The sequence below is a fragment of the Lutra lutra genome, chromosome 2, assembly GCF_902655055.1.
Source record: "Lutra lutra chromosome 2, mLutLut1.2, whole genome shotgun sequence".
In the NCBI taxonomy this organism is placed as follows: domain Eukaryota; kingdom Metazoa; phylum Chordata; class Mammalia; order Carnivora; family Mustelidae; genus Lutra; species Lutra lutra.
The window spans coordinates 46,154,154-46,166,700 of NC_062279.1; the positions used below are offsets into that span (position 1 = coordinate 46,154,154).

General features: G+C 48.0%; 1 protein-coding gene across 1 annotated transcript; it reads right to left on the reverse strand.

Annotated features, from left to right (window-relative positions):
* Positions 1-3,195: 3,195 nt before the first annotated feature.
* On the reverse strand, positions 3,196-7,540 carry NKX3-1 (NK3 homeobox 1). The gene is made up of 2 exons (XM_047717371.1): positions 7,223-7,540; positions 3,196-6,133 (listed from the first exon to the last, which is right to left on the reverse strand). Exons 1-2 carry the CDS (start codon positions 7,497-7,499, stop codon positions 5,715-5,717), a joined length of 696 nt encoding a protein of 231 aa, XP_047573327.1. The 5' UTR covers positions 7,500-7,540; the 3' UTR covers positions 3,196-5,714.
* Positions 7,541-12,547: the final 5,007 nt, after the last annotated feature.

Below are 12,547 nucleotides of genomic sequence, written 5' to 3' on the forward strand. Positions count from 1 at the left end.
GAGGATGTTGCTGTTTGAGACTCAGTGCTGCCTTCAGAGGAGCAAAATCAGCGTTTACTTCCCAGTTGCCACCAAGAATTTCTACGCCTTTAAAAAAACTTCTAGAAGTTTCTTGAGTTATTCCAAGGGGAAAACGTGACTTTCCTCCGTGTCATCCCTCCTCGTACCCCATGACCTCCCCAGTAAGGGCTGTGCCTGTCCCTGGATTGGCTGGGAACAGGTGGTACCTGCCCAGTTAGAAGGGGACATGGAGGGATCTATCCCAAACCTCTCCTGAACCCCATCTCAGGCCCAGAGCAAGCTCAGGAAATAAATCAAGGTGGCATCTGGAGCCTTTGCAGTGGTGAAGAGGAGGACACGGTATGGAAACTGAGATTCTTCTGCTTTTCCTCGCAGACTTTTGATAGGGTCGTCTCTCTGGGAAAGTTTGCCTGAAGGCCAAGTCTGTGACTAAACTAGGAGCTCTTCATGTCCAGGCACTATCGTTCCTGCCCTCTTCTTGGGTAGTAAATAACTCTCGGCTTTGAAAAACAAGCCCTGGTGACACACTGGTGATGGCTGTGGGAGAAGCAGAGTCCAGATATCTCCGTGGAGAACTCGGTGCTTCTCGACCTTGTCTGAACCTTTCGACCGGGATTTCCTCATTGCAAAGAGTGGTGGTCACTCTGGCCCTGAGAGTGACCAAAAAAAGGTTCCCGTGTCTCACGGTGAATTCTGGAGTGCTCTGCCGAGCCCCCAATTTCCGCGAGATGCACCCCCATAGCTGCTGGGAATATTGATGCCAGTGACACACATTGTGTCTCTCAGCGGCCAGCGCGATACCCGGTAAGGAATTGCACTGTCCAGGATTACTCCACGTTCAGGAAGTGGCTGATGCTGGGATCCACGGGCCCATGCTCTTGCCTCAATCCGGACACATTGACTTTGGAGCTTCTTAAGGATGAGGGGCACCTGGGTGGCTCAGTTGGCTGAGCCACCGACTCTTGGTGTGGCCCAAGTCATGATCTCAGGATCATGAGATCTAGCCAGGCATGGGGCTCTGAGCTCAGCAACGAGTCTGTCCGGGATTCTTTCCCTCCCTCGCTGCCCCTCCCCCGTCTCACACGTGCGCCAGTGCGTGCTCTCACGCACTCTCTCACGCACTCTCTCGCGCTCTCTCTCAAATAAATAAACTCTTTAAAATTAAAAAATATACATATTGGCTGAGGCCTCAGTCACACCTGCATTGGGGGTCAGCTTCCTCTCTCCGCCGTCCTCGCTTCCTCTGGGGTGGGGAATCTGAGTGCATTCTCAGTGAACCTTCTGCCTACAGCTCTCCATCACGAGGACCCCAGCTAAATGACTTTCTCTTTACTGGTCCCTCGGAGGCCAGCTTTAGGGTGTGTGATCTGAGCAGCAGCCTGGAAGGAAGACGTGCTCTGTCGTTAAAGGAACACGTTTTTGTCAGGTGTAGAACTCTCATGTTCATTTCCCCTTCTGACAGGTCTGGCCTTCCTAAGGAGGCCCTGGGAGGACCAAAGGGACCACCAGGGACAAAGCTAGTGACGCTAGCAATCTGCACCTGAAGGAACTTGAGAGAGAGATGGCCTGGGAATTCCAGCTACCACAAACATGTGGCATGCTCAGGAGAGTTTCTGGAAGCCGACGGGTGTGAGATTAGTAGAGATACTGAGGGAAAGTTGGAAAAGCGACAAAGAAGAGGAGGCAGGGAAGTGTCTCTAGAGATGAGACATTTTTGTTTAATATCCTGGATTAGTTACTTTGAATGGTTAAAAAAAGAAATCCACATCTGTTAATTTACTGCAAGAGCCCTTTGTAATTTGAGAGCTAATGGCCTTCCAGGGGAGGGGAGGATGGTTATGGATTTGTGCAAAGAGTTAAATCTCATGATGTGAACATGCTAGGGGAGGCCCCACCTGTGTGTACAATGTACTTAAAGGATTAGAGCAAACTTTGAAATTATGATATGTTTTACCTCGAGTAAGCACCTTACTCTTTAAGCTTCTATTTCCTTGAAGGATTGAGGGGGCACCAATTCTCTCAGGTAATCAGGTGCATGAGACACCCTGCTCGTGGGATTTAATGAGGGTTTAAGTGCAGGCAGATGAAGGATGTGTTATATATATATAGATCTATGTATGTTATATATGTTATATATATATAGATATATATCTCTCTATATAGATATATGTATATATATATATACCTATAGATATATATATTTTAATATTTTATTTATTTGAGAAAGAGAGTGTGAGCATAAGCCGGGGGAGAGGCAGAAGGAGAGAGAAAGGGAGGAACAGACTCTCTGCTGAGCAGGGAGCCCGATGTGGGGCCTGATCCCAAGCCCCGGGGGTTAATGACCTGAGCTGAAGGCAGACGGTTAACCGACTGAGCCACTGAGGCTCCCCTATGTATTTTATTTTAAACCCATTTTCAATAATTGGTGAACCCAATTCAAAGGTATTACTTCCAAGAGGTCTTTCCGCCCTGAATGAAGGTGACATTTCCAGGGAGATGCACACACCAGAGGACCAGGGGAGGGTTGCAGTGGGAGGGGTTGGTGGGAGATGGAACAAAATTTTATTTTTTCAAATATTTTTAAAGATTTGAGAGAAAGAGCGCTTATAAGTGGGGGGTGGGGCAGAGGGAGAGAATCTTCAAGCAGACTCCCTGCTGAGTGCGGAGGCCCACGTGGGGCTCAATTTCACGACCCCCACAAAATCATGACCTGGGCAGAAAGGGAGAGTCAGAAGTTTAGCCAACTGAGCCACCCAGGTGCCCCAGAAAGGGGAATTTTAGAAGAAGTATTGCTGTGCTCTCCATGTTCCCGTCAGGATCTTCCAGAAATACAGGAAAATACCTGATGTTCTCTATTTAAAAACGAAAGGGCAGGAGCTGGAGATGATTTTTAAACTGAAGGCAGAAAGTACTTTCCCTTGCACAGATTTATCAGGAATGGGGGGGTGGAGGGGCGGTGCTTTTACAAAAGAATAACCATCATTGGGCACTGGGTAAGCTACTGCTTTTGACTATCTGGTCTCCTTAGATTCTAGTCAGGCAGGCTAAGGGAGGGAGAACATGGTAACCAGAAATAGGTAAGCTCAAAAGCACGCAGCTTTTAGGAAACAAAAACCCATACGCAAAGATGTCTAATAAAGTCACTGCTTTATTTTTAAAACACTCATACACTGCCAAAAATACTTAGAAAAATAAAGTTTGGTTGGGGTTCATTACTAAACTTCAAGTCACAGGTTTTCACGTTACAGACTGGAGCAGAGTTTGCTAGGCAGGTGGAGAGCCCAGACTGAATTACAGAATGGAAAGAGGCTGTCTGGGGTGAGGCGGTCGGGGCACCCTCTAGTTCACCTATCAGATACCCAGACACCAGTTCTTCCAGTGCTGTTCTACCAGTTCGGAGATGGGGGAGTAACAAGCTCCAGTGGAGGAAGAGCGAGATGGATTCATAGACCAAGCAGTTTTAAACAAATACTTTTTTTTTTTTTTTTTGGCAACACAATACACACATCACTGTAAAATGTTTAATACTTGCAGAATGGCAGGTGAAAAGACTTAAATTGAGAGAGTGGGGTGAGAAACGGTACTGAGGGGGGAATGGGCACTGAATGCTTCTCTTCAAAGCCTTGTGACAGGAGCAAGCGATCTAGGCCAGTCTGCCGTCAGCGTCCCTGGTGTTGTCAGCAGCTGAGTGTCTTAACAGTATTTCCATGCAGAGCCCAAGCAGGAGAAAATGGGGTGAAACGGGCCAACTTTCTATCAACTCTGGCAGTTCTGCCACCAACAGTAAATCGCCCCTTTTAATAGGAGGAAATTGAAAGGTTTCTCACTAAACAGAATTAAGTAGTGGGATCAAGAGATTTCCAGGCTTTGGGGTACCCTCATTAGTAACTGGCTTCTTCTGCTCTGACGTCTGCCCTCCGCTGGGTCACCTTAGACAGTCGGGTAGAAACAGAAGTGTGGCCAGATTTCTCCTTTGCCCTCCTCTCATTGTCGTTGAAGTCGCGAGGTGACTCATTTGGGGGACCCGTTTTTTTATGAGCATTAAATACAGCTCCCGAAGTATTTTCATTTGTTTGGTGATGGACGCCACAGTAATGTGTTTTGAAAAGGGTTTCCTTTTCCCTAACCCCTGCTGGCCAAGGGCTATCAGCCCCCCATCAGCTTGCAGCCAGGGACCCAGCTCCCCAAGGCCCCGGCTGCCTTTTCTTTCCGCCCTGACCACGAACCCCGCATTTCCACTGGACAGCTCGTGGTGCCCGACTCTTTTTTTTGCCCTGTGTTCTCCGTGTGTGAAAGCCCGATACCTCTTAAACTCCTCGGCCTGCAGGGATCCCAGAGGGTTGTCTGACTTTGAACTGTAACAACAGAGCCACCGAAAGTCTTATAAAAGCAGCGGTGACCTTTTCGAGCTGTCAAATCTTTAAATAGGATTTGGGATTTAATGTACGTTTTTAAAGGAAAAAAATATATAAGAATTGCTAGTTTGAAAAAAAAAAAAGTCTTTTAGCCAAGTCAGAATCTTCCCCCTACCCTACTTTTTTTTTTCCCCCCTTAAACCCAGGAGAGATAAAGCTTCGGGGGAAAAAAAAGAAAAAAACAAAACAACCCCCCCCCCCCCCAGATCTCAGGCTAAATAAGGAAGGCATATGTTAGGTGCAGCCAGACTAAAAGTCTGGGTTGAAAAGAAGCCCTTCGGTGGGTGACTGTTGTGGAAAAGGGACAAAAAAATAAAAGGACGGAAGGCAGGAGCTTACAGGAAAGAAGCATGTGATCTGTCACGGTTTAGTATGAATTACAGCCTGAAAACTCCAGCAAACTACTCATTCCAATTCTCAGGCCCAGGGCAAAAAGGTCCAGAGGAAGCTTTTTTACCTTTATTAACAAAATTCATGTGCCACCCCCCAACCGCCCAGCTGCAATGCAGAGGTTCCTCAGGCCGTTCTCTGACACCCAGAGAGTCTTCTGTCCCGGGCCCACCTAATGCACTACAACTTCTGTTTACACAACTTGTCCCAGAATTGCAGTGAGTGCTTCTTGTTCTGCTTGGGCCACCCTGTAAATACTTAGGTTGGTGCATTCTTTAAAAAGGAAGCAGCAGCTCACGTTTTCATCTCCTACCCATCCCCATCTCCCATGCCAGTCTGTGCCTAGCAGACAGGCTTCCCTGGGACAGCCTCTGTCTTCTTCTCTCTTATGGGGACAGAGAGGAACCCCGATCGCATTCGAAGGCCCGTGAGAGGTTTGTGAAGTGAAGTGTAATTCGGGAGGGAACACCCTTGTCTTGGCCATCCTTTTCCCCCTCAGGTTTGCACTCTCAGGGTCGATGTTCAGTGACGCAAGAGGTGGAGTGGAATCAGCATCCTTAGGGGTGATGGGGACAACTCACACAAAACCACAGAAGTGCTAGAAACAGTGCTTGATTTTATCCCTCCCCACTTGGCGGAGGTCTCTAAGAGCAAACAAAGTGCCATATCATGTGTTGGGGGGATCTATTTGGGTATTATTCGCTATTGCAGATCTTTCATTGGCTCACCAGGGAAGAATCAGGAGTGTCCATGCAAGCCTCCGGCGGGGTCAGTATGCACGCCTCTTGCTCCTCAGGCCTCCCTGAGCCTGGCTGGCCTTTTGCTTTCCAGAGATGCGACCCAGGGAAGGCAGTGTCTGACCACTTGGGATTGTCATCTGCGCTGGCGTTACCAGAAAGGTGGGTTCCAGCCCCCCAAGCAGTACAGGTAGGGGTAGTAAGGGTAGCTGTTATGCATGGATATGAGGGAGGCCTGGGGTAAGCCCTCCTCTTTCAGGGCCGGCAGGGAGGTGTGCTTCTCCAGGTCTCCCAGGTCCGAGGTGAGCTGCTTTCTCTTGGTCTTATAGCGTCTGTTCTGGAACCATATTTTCACTTGGGTCTCAGTGAGCTTGAGGTTCTTGGCCAGGTGAGCCCTTTCAGGGGCTGACAGATACTTCTGGTGGCTGAACTTCCTCTCTAACTCGATGACCTGAGTGTGGGAGAAGGCAGCACGGGAGCGCTTCTGTGGCTGTTTCGAGGTTTGCGGAAGGCTTGGTAAGGAGTCTGTGCTGTTTTCACAGTCCAACAGATAAGTCTCCAAGTGTCTATCTGGAAAGGAGGAGGAGGAGGGATGGGAAGGAAAAGGTTACATGTTAGAGGGAAGAGAACAGAATTCAAGCCACCCTTATCTCTTCGGTGAGTGAACAAACAGCCCACTGTCATCTTGGATACATTTCACTTTTTTCACATGACTAAGGAACTCTCCTGAGTGGGGAGTGAGTGAATATGTATATTATGTATTAGTTTTCTAACAGTCATCAAGAACCCAAAGTTAGAAGCTTCTAGTGATAGAGCTTTCTGCCATATCGTCCAGGAGAATTCACTAGGGTCCTGGATGTGTGTGCGTTGAGAAGAAGTGGGAGAAGTGAAGCCAGAAGAGAAGCCAGGCAGGGAAGACACAGAAATCAGGCTGCTGGTAAAGCAGGACCCAAAGGCATGAGCATTAACTTTTGGATGTCGGGAGAGGGTTTGTGTTACAGGAAAGGCGGTGCAGGCAAAGGGCAAGTTCCTCCTCTGGCTTTAGGCCCCCTTTTTTTCTAAACAGGCCGTTAGGACACCTCATCCGAAGTGACAGGACAAGGAAAGAAATCTGCTCTAAACGTTCTAACGGTGTTCTATTTCCTGAAGTCCGCAGGGACCTTCAGAATGCAGTTTTACTGCCCATGGAGTTGGGAAGCAAAGAGAGTCTTCGCTTGTCAAACCCTGATCAGTTACTTGTTATATATATATATCTGTAACTGCGAAGAGGTTGCGCGGGGCGGGCGCGGATCGAGGGTCCCGCGGGGGCTGGGAGCGCGTGGCGCGGTCTTCACCTGGGACGCTGGGGCTCGGGGCACCGCGTGTGAGCTCACTCTGGAGCCCCGGGAGCCAGAGCCCGCGGAGCATAAGCTCGGTGCCCGGCGAGTCCAGCCCAGGTACAAATCCTGCGCCACCCTGACGGTGGGGCTCAGGGTTGATTTCCGAGGCGCGCCCCCGGCCGGAGGAGGTGAGGTCCCTTGGCCTGTCGCCGCGGGGCCCCGCATCCCTGCAGCCGGAGCTCCGCGACCTCGCGCCGGTGCAGCCCGCAGGCCGGCCCGCCCCTCCTCTGGGACCGCACCCTGGCCCAGCCCGGCCGCCGCAGCCTCGCCGCCTGCTCACCTGGCTCGCCCTCTGCGTGCGCTTCGGCCTCCTGCGCGGCGCCCGCCTGGGCGCTCCACTCATCCTCGGGCGCCCCGGCGCCGCCTCTTCCTTGCTCCGGCTCCGGCTCCTGGTCTCGCGGCGGGTCCGGCTGGCGCGGGGGCTGCGGGCTGCTCGTGTGGCCGCCGCGCCTCTCCGCGCCGTCCCGCAGGATGTCCTGGATGAGGAAGGAGGTGAGCGGCTTGGACTGGGTGGGCGCCCCCGCCTCACCCGGCCACGGCGCGGGAGCTCTGAGCATCCCCTCGGCTCGGCTGCAGGCCGGCGGCGTCAGCGGCGTCCTCGGCGTCCGCACCACTTTCACTTTCCGCCGCCCGGGCGCACTTATAGCCCTGGGGGAGCGCGCCGCGCCGCTCTTCCATTGGCCGCCGGATCCGGGGCGCGCCGCCGATTGGCCGCCCGCGCTCCAGGTGAGGGGGGTGGAAAGGGGAGTCCCTCGCACGGTCTCCGTCACCTCTTCTCTGAAGGATTCCTCCCTAAATTCCAGCTCCGACCCACGACGGAAGTTTAGACCCTCTGGGGAATAATGATGCAGAAGAGAGATACTCGAGTAGATTGTTACAGCGCCTTTGCTCAGAAAGGGTTGGGGGATGACTAGATCCCAGTTTACAGATGCGAATTCCGAGGGCCCCGTGACGAGGAGAGACTGGTAGCAGACGGGATCTACCAAGGCTTTCAAAGACACGGTCGACAAGCTCCATTCTGGGCGGGATGTCACTGGGGCCATTGATAAAAGTGGAATAGGAACCATGGATTAAAGTATTGACTCAGTTTACTGAAGTTAACAGTACTGTGAGTGTGTAAGAGAATGTTCTTAGGAAATAAACATTAAAGTACTTAGGGGCAGAGGCTCATGATGGATGAAACTTACCATCACATGATTCTGAAACAGTGATAGAGATGGAGAGATAGATCCCATGTGATAAAATGAACTGGTTAAATATTAACTTGGTGAATCTGATATGCTGGTGTTCTTTTGAACTATTTTTATATATGCAACTTTTCTGTACCTCCTAGTCTAAGGCAACTTGCATTCCACTGGAAACTTCAAAAGGATGTCATGTTGTGTGTCTGGGGAGGAGAGAGAGGGAGTAGGTTCTTGTGGATAAAGCAACCAGAGACATGCCATGTACGGTGGGAAGGTCTTTGGCAAAGGTGAGTTTTCTTCTCTCTCTCTCTCTCTCTCTTTTTCATTTCAAAAAGTATTTTAAACATTTTCTAGATTGTCGGGAGTTTGTGGAATTAGTACCCCCAATATCGCCCAATGATGACATATTATCTAACTGCAGTACAATGTAAAAACCAGGACATCGACCTCAGTACATTACTGTTAACTACACTACAGAGTTTATTTTCAAAACCTGCATTCATTTATATGTGTGTTTATAGTTCTATGCAATTTTATCACATGCATAGATTCTTGTAATGCCACAATCAAGATACAAAATTGGTCTATCACCACAAAAGAACTTCCTCAGGGGCACCTGGGTAGCTCAGTCCATGAGCATCTGCCTTCCACTCAGGGCATGACAGGTTTATGGGATCGAGCCCCACATCGGGCTCCCTGCTCAGCGGGAAGCCTCCTTTTCCCTCTCCCTCTGCTTGTGTTTCCTCTTTCACTGTATCTCTCTCTGTTAAATAAATAAATAAAATCTTAAAAAAAAAAAAAGAGCTTCTTCAGCTATCTCTTTGTATTTGTGTATCCAAGCCCCTTCTCTCCATCTCTGACCCTGGCAACCACTAATCTCTTCTTTATCTCTATAGGTTTACCATTCAGAGAATGTTACCGTTTCAGAGAATGAAATCAAACATCATATGGTAAGCCGCTTAACCAACTGAGCCACCCAGGCGTCCCTGAATAGTTATACTTTTAATTGCCAAATAGTATTCCACTGTTTGGACCCACTAGAGTGTGTTCAGCTATCTACCTACTGAAGGACAGTTGATCCATTTCCAGCTTTTTGCTATTATGAATGAAAGTGCTGGGGCGCCTGGGTGGCTCAGAGGTTAAGCGTCTGCCTTCAGCTCAGGTCATGATCCCAGGGTCCTGGGATGGAGCCCCTGTCATGCTTCCTGCTCAGCCAGGAGCCTGCTTCTCTCTTTCCCTCTGCAGCTCCCCCTGCTTGTGTACTCTCTCTCTCTCCCAAATAAATAAATAAGATCTTAAAAAAAAAAAGGAAGTCCTGTGAATATTCACATAAAAGTTTTTGTGTGAACATGAGTTTTCATTTCTCTGTGGTAAATATCCAGGAGTGCAATCACTGGGCCATATGGTAATTGAATGTTTAGTTTTTTAAGAGACTGCTAACCTGTTTTCCAGAGTGATTATGCCATTTTAGATTTACATCAGCAATATTTGAGGGTTTCAGTTTGTCCATATCCCCATTAACATCTAGAATTATCCTTGTCTTTCATTTTAGTCATTGTAGGAGGTGTATAGTGATATCTCACTGCGGTCTTATATTTTCAGTTTGCACTTCCCAAATGGCTACTGATATTGAGCATCTCATGTGCTTCTATGCCATCCGTATGTCCTCTTTGGTGAAATATTTGTTCAATTCTTTAGGGTTTTAGTAATTCTTCATATATTCTCTATATGGGCCTTTGTTTAATGTGTGGTTTGCAAAGATTTTTCTCCCAACTTGTCTTGTCATCTTTTAAACAGTATTTCACAGCACAAACTTTTTAATTTTGGAAGAGTCCAATTAATTTTTTATTTTTACATATTTTGCTCTTGGTGTCAGGCCTGAAAATTCTTTGCTTCTCCCTACTACCTGAAGAGGCTCTCCTGTGTTGTTTTCTAGAAGTTTTATATGTTACTTTTTTAAAAATTATTTTTAAAAGATTTTATCCATTTATTTGACAGAGAGAGAGATCACAAGTAGGCAGAGAGGCAGACAGAGAGAGGGGGGGAAGCAGGCTCCCTACTGAGCAGAGAGCCTGATGCGGCTTGCCCAATCCCAGGACCCTGACACCATGACCCCGAGCCGAAGGCAGAGGCCCAACCCACTGGGGTGATGCAGGATCCATTTTGAATTTGTTTTTGCATATGGTATGAAGTGGAGTTGGAGGTGGCCTCCTTTCACTTTTTAAAATCTAGAGCTTGGTGGGATTTCAAATCAGTGGAGGAAATGTGAATTATTTAATAACTAGTATTGTCATTTGGAAAAAAGAAAGTTCTATTCTTATAACAAAATAAATCCCAGATGGCTCAAAGATTTAAAACATGATCAGGCATTAAAAAAAAGGAGGGGTGCGCCTGGGTGGCTCAGTCGTTAAGCAGCTGCCTTTGGCTCAGGTCATGATCCCAGGGTTCTGGGATGGAGCCCGCATCGGGCTCCCTGCTCAGCGGGAGGCCTGCTTCTCCCTCTCCCACTCCCCCTGCTTGTGTTCTCTCTCTCACTGTGTCTCTCTGTTAGGTAAATAAATAAAATCTTAAAATCAAGTAAGTTTTGCTTACACTCATCATTAGAGAAATGCAAATTAAAACCAGATTGAGGGGCGCCTGGGTGGCTCAGTGGGTTAAGCCGCTGCCTTCAGCTCAGGTCATGATCTCAGAGACCTGGGATGGAGCCGCATCGGGCTCTCTGCTCAGCAGGGAGCCTGCTTCCTCCTCTCTCTCTGCCTGCCTCTCTGCCTACTTGTGATTTCTCTCTGTCAAATAAATAAATAAAATCTTTAAAAAAAAATTTGTAAAACCAGATTGAGATACCCCTTTTCCACGTATAGGACTAGCAGAAGTTAAGAAAAGGGATGACGTCCAGTGTTGGTGAAAGGTGTGAAGGAACAGTGGTTTCCATACCAAGTGGGAGAGAGAGTAAATCGGCTTCGTATATTTGGAGGACAACTTGTCAAGATGAAAACTGGGCCTGTCTTTTGGCACAGCTACTACATGCTTAGAGACTTAACCTAGAAATATACAAATATATGTTGTACTACTTGGGAAAATATCCTCACTTTGGTCAGAGACTGATTCAAGGTGTAAAATAACGTTATAGAATAAAAATAGTGACAAGTTATCTATATTTTACATGTGAGCATGTTCACATATAGAATATATCTAAAAGGATATAAGTATTTCACTAGAGCAGTTACCTGTGACCAGTGAGGAGGAAACAGCAGGTCCATAGGACAGGGGAGTGGAACAGGGGAGCAATTTCTTGTGCTAATTTATAATTTCAAAAAATTAAAAACGTAGAGCGGAAGCTGAGCTTGGGCTTACCTCTTCCACCAGCAGGACCTCAGATCTCAGATGTGCCTTCCGAATGGGGACACGGCTCACAGCACTTCTCCTCACCTCACTTCACATTGCCTTCCTTTCATGCTTTGTATCTGGGATGTTTATGTGGATGGGGACTCTCCTTTCTTAGACTGTGAGCTCCCTGTGCGGGGACTACGTCATCCTCGTATTTATACTGTCCCTAAAAGATGGCTTAGATTTTGACACACAGAAGGTGCTCGATAAATGTTTGCTGGCTGGAAGTCCAGCTTTAGGCACCGGGAGACATCTCCCAGGCTGGCAGCACTATCCATAAGGGACCACAAGGTCCAAGGCAAATCACAGTGCAAGGTCTGCCCTTCTTCACCATGTCTGTGCAGCTTAAACTGGGTGACAAGGAGCAAAGGCAATCAGGAAGACCCAAAGGAAGGGCAGGAGGCCTCTTTTGATGAGACAGAATTTCAGAGAAAAATAACACCCCTTCCCCAGATGTCCCCCTCCAAATCCTTGGAACTTCCGAACATGCTAGATGGATAACAAAAGGGAGTGAAGGTCACAGATGGAATTAAGGTTGCTAATCAGCTGACCTTGGACCAGCAAGGTCACTCTGCATCATCCAGGTGGACCGAGTGTAATCTCAGAGTTCTTACAACTTAAAGAAGGAGGGAAGAGACAGAGCCAGAGAAGCGATGGGAAGTGAGAAAGACTCACCTGACCTTTGTTGACTTTGAAGATGGAAGTGGGCGGGCCTGAGCCAAGGAACACAGGCAGCCTCTAGAAGCTGGAAAAAGTCATGAAGCAGATTCTCCCCTAGAGCACCTAGAAGAGAAACAGCTCTGCTGACACTTTGGTTTTAGCCCAATTAAACCCATTCTGGACTTCTACCATCTAGAAATGAATCCAGAGGCATCTATGAAAGGATCCAGAAATGAAGAGAGGATTACCAGATCTGCTTTAATATGAACTTTGAGACGTTTTTAAAAATTGAAACATGCATTTAGACCCATAATTCCATCCCTTTATTAAAATTTTCTTCTTCCAGGGAAGCCTGGTTGGCTCAGTCAGTTAAG